The 10,944-nt window shown below is 51.9% G+C and overlaps 4 protein-coding genes across 4 annotated transcripts; 3 read left to right on the top strand and 1 right to left on the bottom strand.

Moving 5' to 3' along the window:
* Positions 1 to 6,652: 6,652 nt before the first annotated feature.
* TrAtP1_002059 (uncharacterized protein) lies at positions 6,653 to 7,820 on the top strand (the record flags this gene model as incomplete). Its single annotated transcript, XM_014085167.2, has 2 exons — positions 6,653 to 7,163; positions 7,255 to 7,820. 2 exons carry the CDS (start codon positions 6,653 to 6,655, stop codon positions 7,818 to 7,820), a joined length of 1,077 nt encoding a protein of 358 aa, XP_013940642.2.
* A 1,445-nt stretch (positions 7,821 to 9,265) lies between these two features.
* TrAtP1_002058 (uncharacterized protein) lies at positions 9,266 to 9,540 on the top strand (the record flags this gene model as incomplete). Its single annotated transcript, XM_014085625.2, has 2 exons — positions 9,266 to 9,385; positions 9,448 to 9,540. 2 exons carry the CDS (start codon positions 9,266 to 9,268, stop codon positions 9,538 to 9,540), a joined length of 213 nt encoding a protein of 70 aa, XP_013941100.2.
* A 109-nt stretch (positions 9,541 to 9,649) lies between these two features.
* On the bottom strand, positions 9,650 to 10,045 carry TrAtP1_002057 (uncharacterized protein; the record flags this gene model as incomplete). The annotated part of the gene is made up of 1 exon (XM_066111289.1): positions 9,650 to 10,045. The coding sequence occupies one exon, from the start codon at positions 10,043 to 10,045 to the stop codon at positions 9,650 to 9,652; it is 396 nt and encodes a 131-aa protein (XP_065967363.1).
* Positions 10,046 to 10,328: 283 nt separating this feature from the next.
* Positions 10,329 to 10,706, top strand: TrAtP1_002056 (uncharacterized protein; the record flags this gene model as incomplete). The annotated part of the gene is made up of 1 exon (XM_066111288.1): positions 10,329 to 10,706. One exon carries the CDS (start codon positions 10,329 to 10,331, stop codon positions 10,704 to 10,706), a length of 378 nt encoding a protein of 125 aa, XP_065967362.1.
* Between the last annotated feature and the right edge of the window lie 238 nt (positions 10,707 to 10,944).

Here is a 10,944-nt window from a genome sequence, read left to right as displayed (position 1 = left end):
TTCCCAGCCGCTAACTCGCGTCTTAGCTAAATTAAAATCATGCTTAGAGCCTGTCATACTCTAATTCCCGGCCAACCCAGTCTTCTAGCGACTTACTCTAGGGGAGGAAGCTGAGGCGTTGTTAGTTAGCCCGTCGAGGGGGACCTGATTCGCCCCCAGTCAATGACACCCTCAGCCGCCACTTTTAATTCACGAATCACGGGCCCTTGGAAAACCCCCTGGCGCGACGCACGGCGCATCGAAATTGTTGCCCAATTTTCCGGGGACGCGGTACGCTAACGTGGAATAGGGCGGGTAAATCAACCGGCTCAGCTGTTGGACCCAACCCTTACACGCTACTACCAGGCACACCAGGGAGGCATCTCGTCTTGTGATGTATTGGCCATCCATCTTAATCTCTGGTCAATTTGCTTTCTGTCTTCTGCCCTTTGTTGCAAGGAATACACTTCCTTCTCCACCTCCCCTCTCTGGTCGTTCGGTGAGCAAACATGGCCACCACTTTGCTCCAAAGTCGCTACGACGCTACAATCTGCCTTTGGCTCCCTTGGCTACTACTTCCCCATATCTTTCGTTCATGACGAGATCGAAACCACTCAAAAAAGCATTCATGAGGTCAAAGTCCATGGCTATCGCCTCTGGCGTTCAGCAATATGTCCACATATTGCATCAAATACGATCCTAAGCGATCCTTGGACTGACATATCGATACAACGGATAGACGAACAATCCAAGTCTATTGTTTCGAGCGTCGTGCCACTTGAGACTCACCTCAGCTTTTTCAAATTTCCCTCTGTGAATTATGGTGGTATTCGTGCAAATCATTTGGAATTGAAACTGGTCAACTGTCTTATAACCAAGAAGCGTCGATAGAGGCTTCCACAAAACATTCCACACTTGGCAACTCCAAAATAGACACAAATGACTGCGGCGGATATGACGCCATTGCAATTGTCTCAGCCAAGGCAATCTTGGGTTCCAGACATCCGAGTGAGCGACCGAGAAAATGCTGGGGGAACAGTAAGGGCAACTCTCAAGTCTGCCTTGTTCAGCCCAATTGCTTGGCTTGGCAGCTTTGCCTACAAATCACCTGCTGCTGGCTCGAGTGCCCAATATAGAAACAGCGCGTATTATCACCGCTTTTGTCTTATCCTGCTGTCTCTCGAGTGAGACACGGCACAACAAAGCTGGCAGACGACGCCAACTTGACCAGCCATCATGCATGTCTCTAATAGCATAAGCCATTGGGCTATGAGCGGCAAATAAGTCTGCCCAAGTATGGAGCACAGTCATCTTGAATATCCGAATACCACGTCGCCATGTGTAGGTGCTAGCAGCTTCTAGACCTCGTTGATTTGTTAACCCATACTGTCTCTCTTTCTACCTGTGGTTCTTCACAATGTGACGAGTTGACCAAGCAACATGAGCCGTTCTACCTGCCCACTCAAAGCCGGTGCCTTCAACTCAAGAAACATGTGCACATATTGATGGGTGATACAAGGGGTACAAGCGCCTACATCATTTGAGCCGCCAAATCACAGCCGTGTGCTCAAATCACGGAATGGGAGGCTTCATGACAATTGAGCCCTGGCCGGCGTGGGATATGCGGTATCAGTCAACCGGTGTGGACGACCCTTGCTGCCGTTTACACCTGCATACTATAGCGTGGCCACGTCTTCGGATTCTCAGCTACGAACGGTGAGCTAGTGCTCCTATACCAGCACTAAAATCTATGCACCACCACGGAGTATCGCTATTAGCATATGCAGTTGGCTGTTGCTGTCGCCAAAACGGGAATTGGGGGCGCTCGCTTTGCGCGCTGTGCCTACGACTATGTTCTGGCCCGCAAACGTGGTTGACGCGGGTGTCAATAGCTTGAAAGAGCTGTGGGCCGCCGACGCAAGCCTTGCATCTTTCTGGTACGAGTGTACTAGGTGCTAACTCTTTGTGAAAGGGAGAGCCTTGGAAGTGGAAAAGGGCAATAAGAAAAAGGAAGCGAGAGAGAGAGAGATACGCAGAAACGGCATAGCTTGTCCGGCAACACCAAACATATTCCTTATCTTGTGATACTTGCCTTTGCAAGAGTACTGATATGGACAACGCTCGGTGTGTGCATATATACATTATCTCTCTTTCGCCTTATCTCTCAGTCCCTGTACAATGCAAGTACAATTTGAAAAGATAGCAGGCTTGAGTTTGTGGAACCATTTTCGGTCCGGATAGCCGCTCCCACGTCGAACATATGCATGGTGCATGCACCACGAGAAGACTGCCATTGGAACACTGGAAAATACAGGAAATCTAAACTGCCCACGTCGTCTAATAGATTGAGTTCTAGTTCACCTGCGATGCAACCATACGGCTGACATTCTCCGCTGAACACGTGTTGGGCGTTTGCGATTTGAATCGACAACAAAAGCGAGGTACAAGTACAAGCAACAACTGCGCTTACTACTTACTACTACTGCTTATTGCAGAATATCATTCTACTGCTAGTGTTTGATATCCGATATTCGGGATTAGTATCGACTTGATATACACGCCGAATTGGGAAAATCTTCCGAATTCACAACCCGCGTCTTGCAGCTTAGTTGAGCCGCAATTCTTTTACTTACATGACAATCAATCTAGCCCACGCTGTTAGCAAATGCTAGATACGATTGTAGCCTGCAGTTGACAACAAGATGACAGCATGGCAGCCACTGCCGTACTCGTACAACATGTGAATACGGATCAAGGCGCTCTGTGACGCATGAGAGTCTCGACAAGTACAGAATACTTGGTACTAATACGAGTCTTGTTTGAAAAGCCCATTGCAAGTGTACGCTTCATATCAGTACCTACTGTACTCTTTCTTTCGGCATATCTACACTAGCACTGCATTGTTATCTCGCTTCTAAATTGGGGCTTCAAGGCGTCATTTCCAGTCCTGGTCGAGAGATCTGCCACGTTGGCTGTGGCGTCGTGATAGAGGATGCTGCCCGGGAATCTCCTAATCCCCCCCGTCCAATGGGCCCGCCATGATCTTCGCCTTATCGAAATGGAAGCGGCATCGCGGCACTGCCTGGTTCTTGTCTTTCCTTGGCTTCTCAGCCCGTTCGCTCTCCTCGCATGCAAGGCCCATTTTTTGCTGGCCAAGATCCACCACGTACGGATTGGGAGCCGTGTTCCGATAGGAAGGCAGGCGAGGGATTCGGCAACTATGAGCATTGGCTGTAAAGATGAGAGAGGAGCGGCTGCGTGATAATCACAGCCTAGGGAAACCCTAATCTTGACCGAGATCAAAAAGCAATGGCGCCAGGCTGTAATCTCACCACCCACACGAGCGTGTAAGTCGAGTTATGGCTTCGATATCAGGTATCTGCCCTTGGGATCGGTGCCTCGGCATTCCTCTTGTCTTTCTTTTCCTTCCTTTTTTCTTTACATCACCGGAATCAATTAGAATACTTCAAGCAGCATATGCATTCTATACATGCTACAGTATGATGCATGGCATGAAGTCGTATAGCAGTCGAGCTAGGGCTCGGACTCGGGCTCGGGCTCAGAGACTAGTCACCGGTCTCTCTCTACTTGGATATTTGCCCCTACTAACACCGCCTGTCCTGGCTCTGCTGTAGGCCATTATATGCGTTCTATTTTAGCGTGCGTGCGGCTGGACTTTGGCGGCGCCGTATCCGCCCACTTCGCTCAGCAAACGACAGGGACAGGGGCTGTGGCACCTCTGGCTTGGGTGGCCTTGAGTTCAGGCACTCTAAACCTTGATGCCCTCGATTCTCCACCAACGGAGCGGCATTTGAGCCAAGCAAAGCCGCCACCCGAACTCCCAGTCAGCGGCCTAGCAGATGGGTTGATGGGCTCGGCGTAGTGCTAGCAGACTCTCGTCTCTTTTCAGGCACCAGGCCCGCGCGCAGGTTCCCGTACTTGGTGCAAAGCAGCCCTTGCGTGAGTTGTTGGAGGGGGGGTCCGTGGGCAGAATACGAGCATTTGCTGCAGCCGGGCTCCGGGGTCGACCTTGTTTTTTGGGCAGATCAGAGGAGCAGCTGTTCGGCGTCACCATGGTCCATATGGCTGCTGCCGACGCTGATTTGCCGCACGCGTGCTGCGGGCAACGAGGAGCTAGACGATAGGGTGGCAGACAACAGTTCCCCCAGCGCAAGAAGAGGGGGGCAGAAACGTGAGATAACGGACAGCGGCACGGCACACAAACCGAGCGTGATTACGTTTTGATCCAAATAGAGTTTCCGTTTCTCCTGATTGTTGAGCAGCATGTCAGAGATGACTGGAGCAGCTACTGGTAGTCGAACCTTGGAAAAGACGTTCTTGGCTCTAGCAAGATGACAAACACAAGCAGAGGGGGGGATCGCGTTGCCACGGTCAGATGTGCTCTGTAGGGCGCAACATGGCATGGCGATGAGGGAGAGGAGCGAACTAGGTGGTGGCGATGCTTTCTCTTTTGCATTGGACTCTCCTTGGCCTCGTGTTGCTGTTTGGCGGACACAGGCAGAATCCCGCGCCGCCGACCGTTTCCTCGACTCGCCGGCTCGTCATTGACGGTATAAGTCATCATAGGCACAAATACATGATGCCTCAGGTACACGAGTACAAGGGAACAAAATACGCACAACACCTTGTCCCAATGCCGTCGCTGGATGGAGAGTGGCGGCCACTTCTGTCCGTGGCGGTGGTGGTAATATTGATTTCCGCCTACAGGATTATTGATTGATTTTCAATAACTTGGGGAGCTGCTGGCCCTGTGAGTGGGCTATAAGGTTACGGCACCAACCCACCGCCCATCAGGTACCCGCAACTATGTTTACGTCTGGTGCTTAGTGGGATCGAATCGTCCGCTTTCTGTCGACGCTCAACTTTGTTTCCTGCGCGGGGAGTTATTTTAGCGCACTCTGACGGTCCCAGCTCCTTTGTCCGCGGGCTGCTGCCGCCATGACGGTGACGGTAACTGGAACTGGAACTGCAACTGGAGAGGGGACCCATGTTTGCAGTAGTGGTACGGAGTACCATCTGCTGGGAGATGTGCAATGACGGTACAGATACGGTACGATGGGAGAGACGTCTCTCTCTCTCTGATGTTGTCAAAATTGGATCAAATGTGTCATTTCTTACCTATGCATTGCCTTTGCTGGCACAAAGTTTCACAGGTGGAACAATGAGGCCATTGTCCGAGGTGAGACATGATATCTTGCCATATTGACTCTCTGCTAGCAGCAAGAAACAACAAGCCGTTGCTTGCAGAGAGATATGCCAAGATAGGCAGACCAAAAGCTGCTCCGTTTGGCCTGGTTATAAGTACCGGTACCTTTCCCTCTCTCCCTCCCGTACAGCCTCCTCCGGTCCACGTGTGTGCCACCGAGTCTTACCACGCAGCTCGTTGCACCGCATCCCTCGAGTCAGCCGCATCTGCCTTCTGCAGGCCAACCATTTACGCCCCCGTTGCAGGCGAGCAAAAGCCACCCTCGGGCGAAGCGTCCAGGCCTATCGCATCCCCCAATCTGCCTCTGGCCCTCCTATCTCTCGAGGATCCAAGTACATACAGATACGGGCCAGGCTAAACCGACAGGGTGCATATCTAGCTGTGCTCGTACATGCAAGTACTACTACTTTCACCGGTATGTCCAGGTCCAGCCAGGTCCATGTCCATGTCATGCCATCTCATATTTCAGCTGGCCGCCTAGAGCGCAAAAGTGCAACTATTCCTGCATCTGCATTCCGGCATCTCCAATTCCCTTTTCCCCCCCAAATTGGTCCATTTGCCATTTTCCCTGCATTGCTTTTCGTCTTAAGCGCAGCCAATCCTCGCCCCCATCTACTCTATTCTCGCTCTATATGTTTCTCACTGTGCGCGCTCTTCTCCATCTGTTAATTCCGGCGATCCGCAAGCAAGATTCCCAGCTCTGAGCTGCCGCTATTATTCAGCTTGCCGGTCCTTTTTTTTTTTCTTCTTCGTATTCATATTTTTGTGCTCTATTCTCTCCTCAGCTTTTGTTTCTTTACTTTACCACTTCATAACTCTCTGATCGGCTTTTCTTCCTCCTTCTCATACTTCGTCATCGTTCCCGTTCACGACTCCTCTTATTCGCTCTCCTTGGGCTTGCCTTACTGAAGCTGAAATCAGCCATCACGAGCTAGATCCAAGCTCTAAAATAGGTCACGACACCGACCTGATTGCTCCGGGCGTGTCTCACTTCGATTCCGAACCAGGCTTTCCTCATCCCTCGCATCTGATCCGATCCACACCCACTCACTTACAAGTAAACCATCCATAACGAGCGTATCGAGGCTTGCCGGACATTTGTATAAAGCAGACACCTCTCGCTTCGGCTTATATCTCTATAGCCTTCCTCTCCTTCCCACTACCTACTACCGCGACTTCTACATATACCATCGGGCATTGATAAGCTACATCTGCATCATCTTTCAGCACATCATCTGCTTTTTTGCATTGCTCCCCTCTCCCGAAGCTTACTGAGCGGAGCCACCCTTTACACCCTGTTAGCTTATTCTACTATACCCTGGTTATCGTACTGCTTGGTATAACTCGATAGGATCGGATCTGGTGACGCTGAAATCGGCCTTCTTCCCGCCTTCAGCTGCCAAAGACCGAAGGGAAAACGCTCCAAAGGAGACAAAAGAAGCAACAATGTCCATCTTCTCGCGCTTGAAGAAGAGCCGCCAGCAGGCCAAAGAGCACAATGCCAAGCTTGCTCAACAGGAGAAGGAGGAGGAGACAAAGACTCCCTACCGGCACGTTCCCAAACATGCCGCCGCCGACGCCATTGCCAGTGCGCCGCCCAGCTGGAGAGAAGACGATCGCCAGAAGATCCAGGAGCAGAACCGCCGGAGGAGTGCCATGGCTGCTTCTTCCAGCCACAGCATGAACATGAACATGCCCGGCATGCCTCGTGTTGGCAGCGGCTTGTCCCACGTCTCATACCCTACGGACAACGCCGCCACCCCCATGGTGCGCCTGCCCCGAGCATACAGCTACACGGGCGTCTCGCCTTATACATCAACCCACAGCCGAACCACGGCCAGCTCAATGCCTGATGTTGGGTCGCAGTTTGCGGCCTATGCTGCGTCGACCAAGGGAAAGGAAGCTGTCAGAGGGTCTGGTTATAATACTTCCAGGACCAGCCCAACATCCTCACAAGGTTTGTCGTCGCCGTCTTCTTCTTCTTCCTCAGTGTCAGCGTCTGCAAATCTTGATTCACCGGATGCTAACCAGCCTCTCCCGACTCCTAGAAGAATCAGAGAGCTCCAGCGGCTCTACGAGTTCTCAAGATGACCTCGAGATGAGGCTCAATCGCCCTCCCGTTGTGCAGCCTCCCACCGGTGCCGAGATGGCTCCTCGTCGACCGCGGGTAGGCAGCCGGCGCACATCAGATTCTGCAATTGGCCGGATCGCCATGGCCAACTCGACCAAGGCGGCTGCCCGAGACTCTCGGCCTCCCCCGTCCATGAGGAACTTTGGCTCCATTGCACCCATTGTCCACTCACCTGCTCCCGTCCTACGCATCACATCCCACCCGCAAGGTGACTTTCTGAACCCGCAGCATCGGCAGAGATCCGAAACGTCTTTCCCTGGCTCTCTCAACACCAGCCTCAACACCTCTGCAGCCACCCTCATCTCTACATCCGTCCTGCCTTCAATTGACGGCAGCCCTTCCCCAGAGCAGCAGGAGCTGAAGGAGCTGAAGGTACATGTAGTCAACTCTGGAAAGCTTTCCAAGGAGCAAAAGACAGTCAAGGTAGTTCAAGTCACAGGAGGGGGGGCGAATCCAATCTGGGCCCAAGAAGTTGGTCACTGAGAAGCCGGCAGAGGAGTCTGCGGAAGAGCCTGCGGAAGGACCCCAACCCCAGTCTGTTTTCGACCTTGCCTCTACCCTTTCTCCCGTCTCTACTCTTGCGCCTACATCTGCTCCCGTTTCTGCTCCCAAGGCTAAGCAACAGTCCATTGTTATCAACGTCTTCCCAGAGGCGGACTCGATCCCCGAGCCTACACCTACCAAGAAGTCTAGCAGATTTTCCAAGAGCGGGACCAAGATTCCCAAGAAATCTCGCTGGGCCAGGTCAAAAGCTCAACCCATCACTGTATAAGCCGGGAGGCTTTTTTCCGTCTACAACTCAGCAATGTTCATCTACTCGTTTGTTAATTTCGGTATTGTCATACTACTTGTCTCTTGCATTGCGTTTGGAAATGGCACACCCTCACTCCGACTGTTTTCACTCCTTACCCACTCTCGGGTAATCAGTGTTTGGATATAAAAGAAGAGGGAATGTACGGCACTTGAATTTTTTTGCTTTTACTTTCTTTAGAGACTTTTCATTATTGCTGCTCTTAATATGCTTGCGGCGGGAATTTTTAGCAGTATTCTTGGTATGGGAGAGCTGCTTACGCCTTTCGGGCTTCACCAACATTGCGAGGAATGCTGGGTGACATGAAGAAGAGGAGGATCACTCGTTATGATGGAATGAAAAATCGGGTTTCTTTTTTCTCTCTCGATAAAATAGAGAGCATGGATACACAACTTCTACATGCTTATATAAATGGCACTGGATCGCTTTTGGTTATATTTCATTTCCTTATCATCTGTTGGATATGCTTGTTGACTCAGTTGGTGTTTATACATTGGGCTTGGTTAATTGGAGACTTCAAATGTTGCTTTCGTTCCTCTTCTCTCTTTTTTTCCCCAACATCTTTCTTGACTATTCTCGCTCGCTAAACATGGCAATATTCTTTAGCAATTTATATTTGATTATCCAACCAAAATCTTAATCCGTGTATCAATCTAACCATCACAGCACTTGAGCCCTATATTCGAGGTTGGATAGCGCATGGACGCTACAGCACCTGAAATTAGTGGCAGCGCCCCCACTGAACGGCCGCCGAGCCCGCTGCTCGTGATTGGCCAGCCTTGCGTGGGAATCGCGAAACTGTGGCCTCACTGCGCTGAAGTCCCCTGTTTCTTAGTGCCTGGCATATTAATAGCAGCAGCTCGCTGTAGCAAAGCTGCGACACCTCGTCATCAGCCATTCGCCAGGTGTCAGCGAACCCTTGATCTGGCATCTGGCATCTGGCACCTTTTGCGCAATTTCACATTCGTTTCACTTTGTTTTTCCTTTTTTTCCTTTTCTTCTGTTGTTCGTTTCGTTTCTTCTTCTCTTTCCTTCTTCATTGTGCAATATATTCTACAACCCCCGATTGATTTGATTCTATTCCCCATCTGGCCTCATACCCTCGTCGCATACAAAAATGGGCGTCGCGACAGCCTTGCTGGAGCTCCCGGCGCCGCTGTGGGAATGGATCAAGGCGACTCCAGTTCCCATCTTGCTCGGCCTGTTCCTCGCCCTGATTCTATTCGGGCTCGTTGCCGTAAGTAACCAAGATAAACATGACTCAATCGACTGCCACAGCTAACTTGAAACCTACCACAGCTCTTCATCCTCCTCCACCTCGTCGCCTCCAAGCCTCGCCCCGTCCTCTCCTCTGAAAAAGACCTCCAAGCCTCGCCCCGTCCTCTCCTCTGAAAAGACATACATCACCAGCAGCCCTTCCGGCAAGACGACTCCTCGCCCTCTCCCCTGCTGGTACGACCGATGGCTCGCCGAGCGCCACCTCAGCGAGCAGCGCCCTCGCTCAGACGAAGCAAATCCTACGCCTGACATCGGCTCCATTGAGCCCCCGGAGCTCCTCCTCAGCGTCGTGTTCCCCGCGTACAATGAAGAGGAGCGTGTGATTCCCACGCTGGAAGAGGCCGTCGAGTACCTGGACAAGCACTTTGGACGCACCACTGCTGCTACCAAGAACCCTCTCTCGCCGACAGCCAAGAAGCGGCATGTGCAAGGCGCTGCTGGCGCTATTGGTGCAAAAGACCAAAGCCTCAGCGGTTACGAAATCATCATTGTCAACGACGGCAGCCGCGACAAGACGGTCGATGTGGTGCTCGATTTCGCGCAGAAGAACGGCCTGGATGATGTGCTGCGAGTCGTGTCCTTGGCCAAGAACCGGGGCAAGGGCGGCGGCGTCACGCATGGCTTTCGTCATGTCCGCGGCGAATATGCGCTCTTTGCCGATGCAGACGGCGCGTCACGGTTTAGCGATGTAGCGAAGCTGATTGAGGGCGTCGAAGAGGTTGTTGATGGTTCTCGCCGAGGCGTTGCTATTGGCAGCCGAGCCCATCTCGTTGGCAGCGAGGCGGTGGTCAAGGTAAGTTAAAAAAAACCTATTAAATCACACAAACTCTCTCCATTCTTTAGCTAATGCCTCTCTTTCTTCTTCCTCTCCCCTTCAGCGCTCTGCTCTTCGAAACTTTCTCATGCGCTCGTTCCACCTCGTGCTCACCATCCTCACCCCCCCTGCCACGTCCCGGATCCGCGATACGCAGTGCGGCTTCAAGCTCTTTACGCGCGCCGCGCTGCCGCACATTGTCCCGTACATGCATGCCGAGGGCTGGATCTTCGACATTGAGATGCTGATGCTCGCCGAGTCGGCGCCCGCGACGCCCGTCCTGGGCAGCGACGGCAGCGTCATCGGGACCAGCCCCGGCATTAAAGTCGCCGAGGTGCCCATTGAGTGGCACGAGGTTGGCGGCAGCAAGTTGAATGTTATCCAGGACAGCATCAAGATGGCCATTGGACTGTTTGTGTTGAGGGCGTGTTGGATGATGGGCGTGTATAGGAGACGCCTTACTTGAAGCCACTAAATCGACAAGGACGAGAGAGAGAGAGATGTGGAAAGAATGGAAGTCAAGTCATATAAATAAAAGGCCAGCGGGTCTTTATAGACGCCATATATATATATAAACCACGCCACATAGGTGTGGAAGAGTAAAGCTGGGCTCTGATTCCATCATAAGCAGGCAAGCTAGGTACTGGGCCATTTACAATGGAAACACGAATAACAAGAGATAACCTGTCTCTGTTTATATAATT

This window comes from Trichoderma atroviride, chromosome 1 (genome assembly GCF_020647795.1).
Source record: "Trichoderma atroviride chromosome 1, complete sequence".
NCBI lineage: Eukaryota > Fungi > Ascomycota > Sordariomycetes > Hypocreales > Hypocreaceae > Trichoderma > Trichoderma atroviride.
Note: the sequence above shows the minus strand (reverse complement) of the source record. Positions and strands in the feature narration are given on the sequence as shown.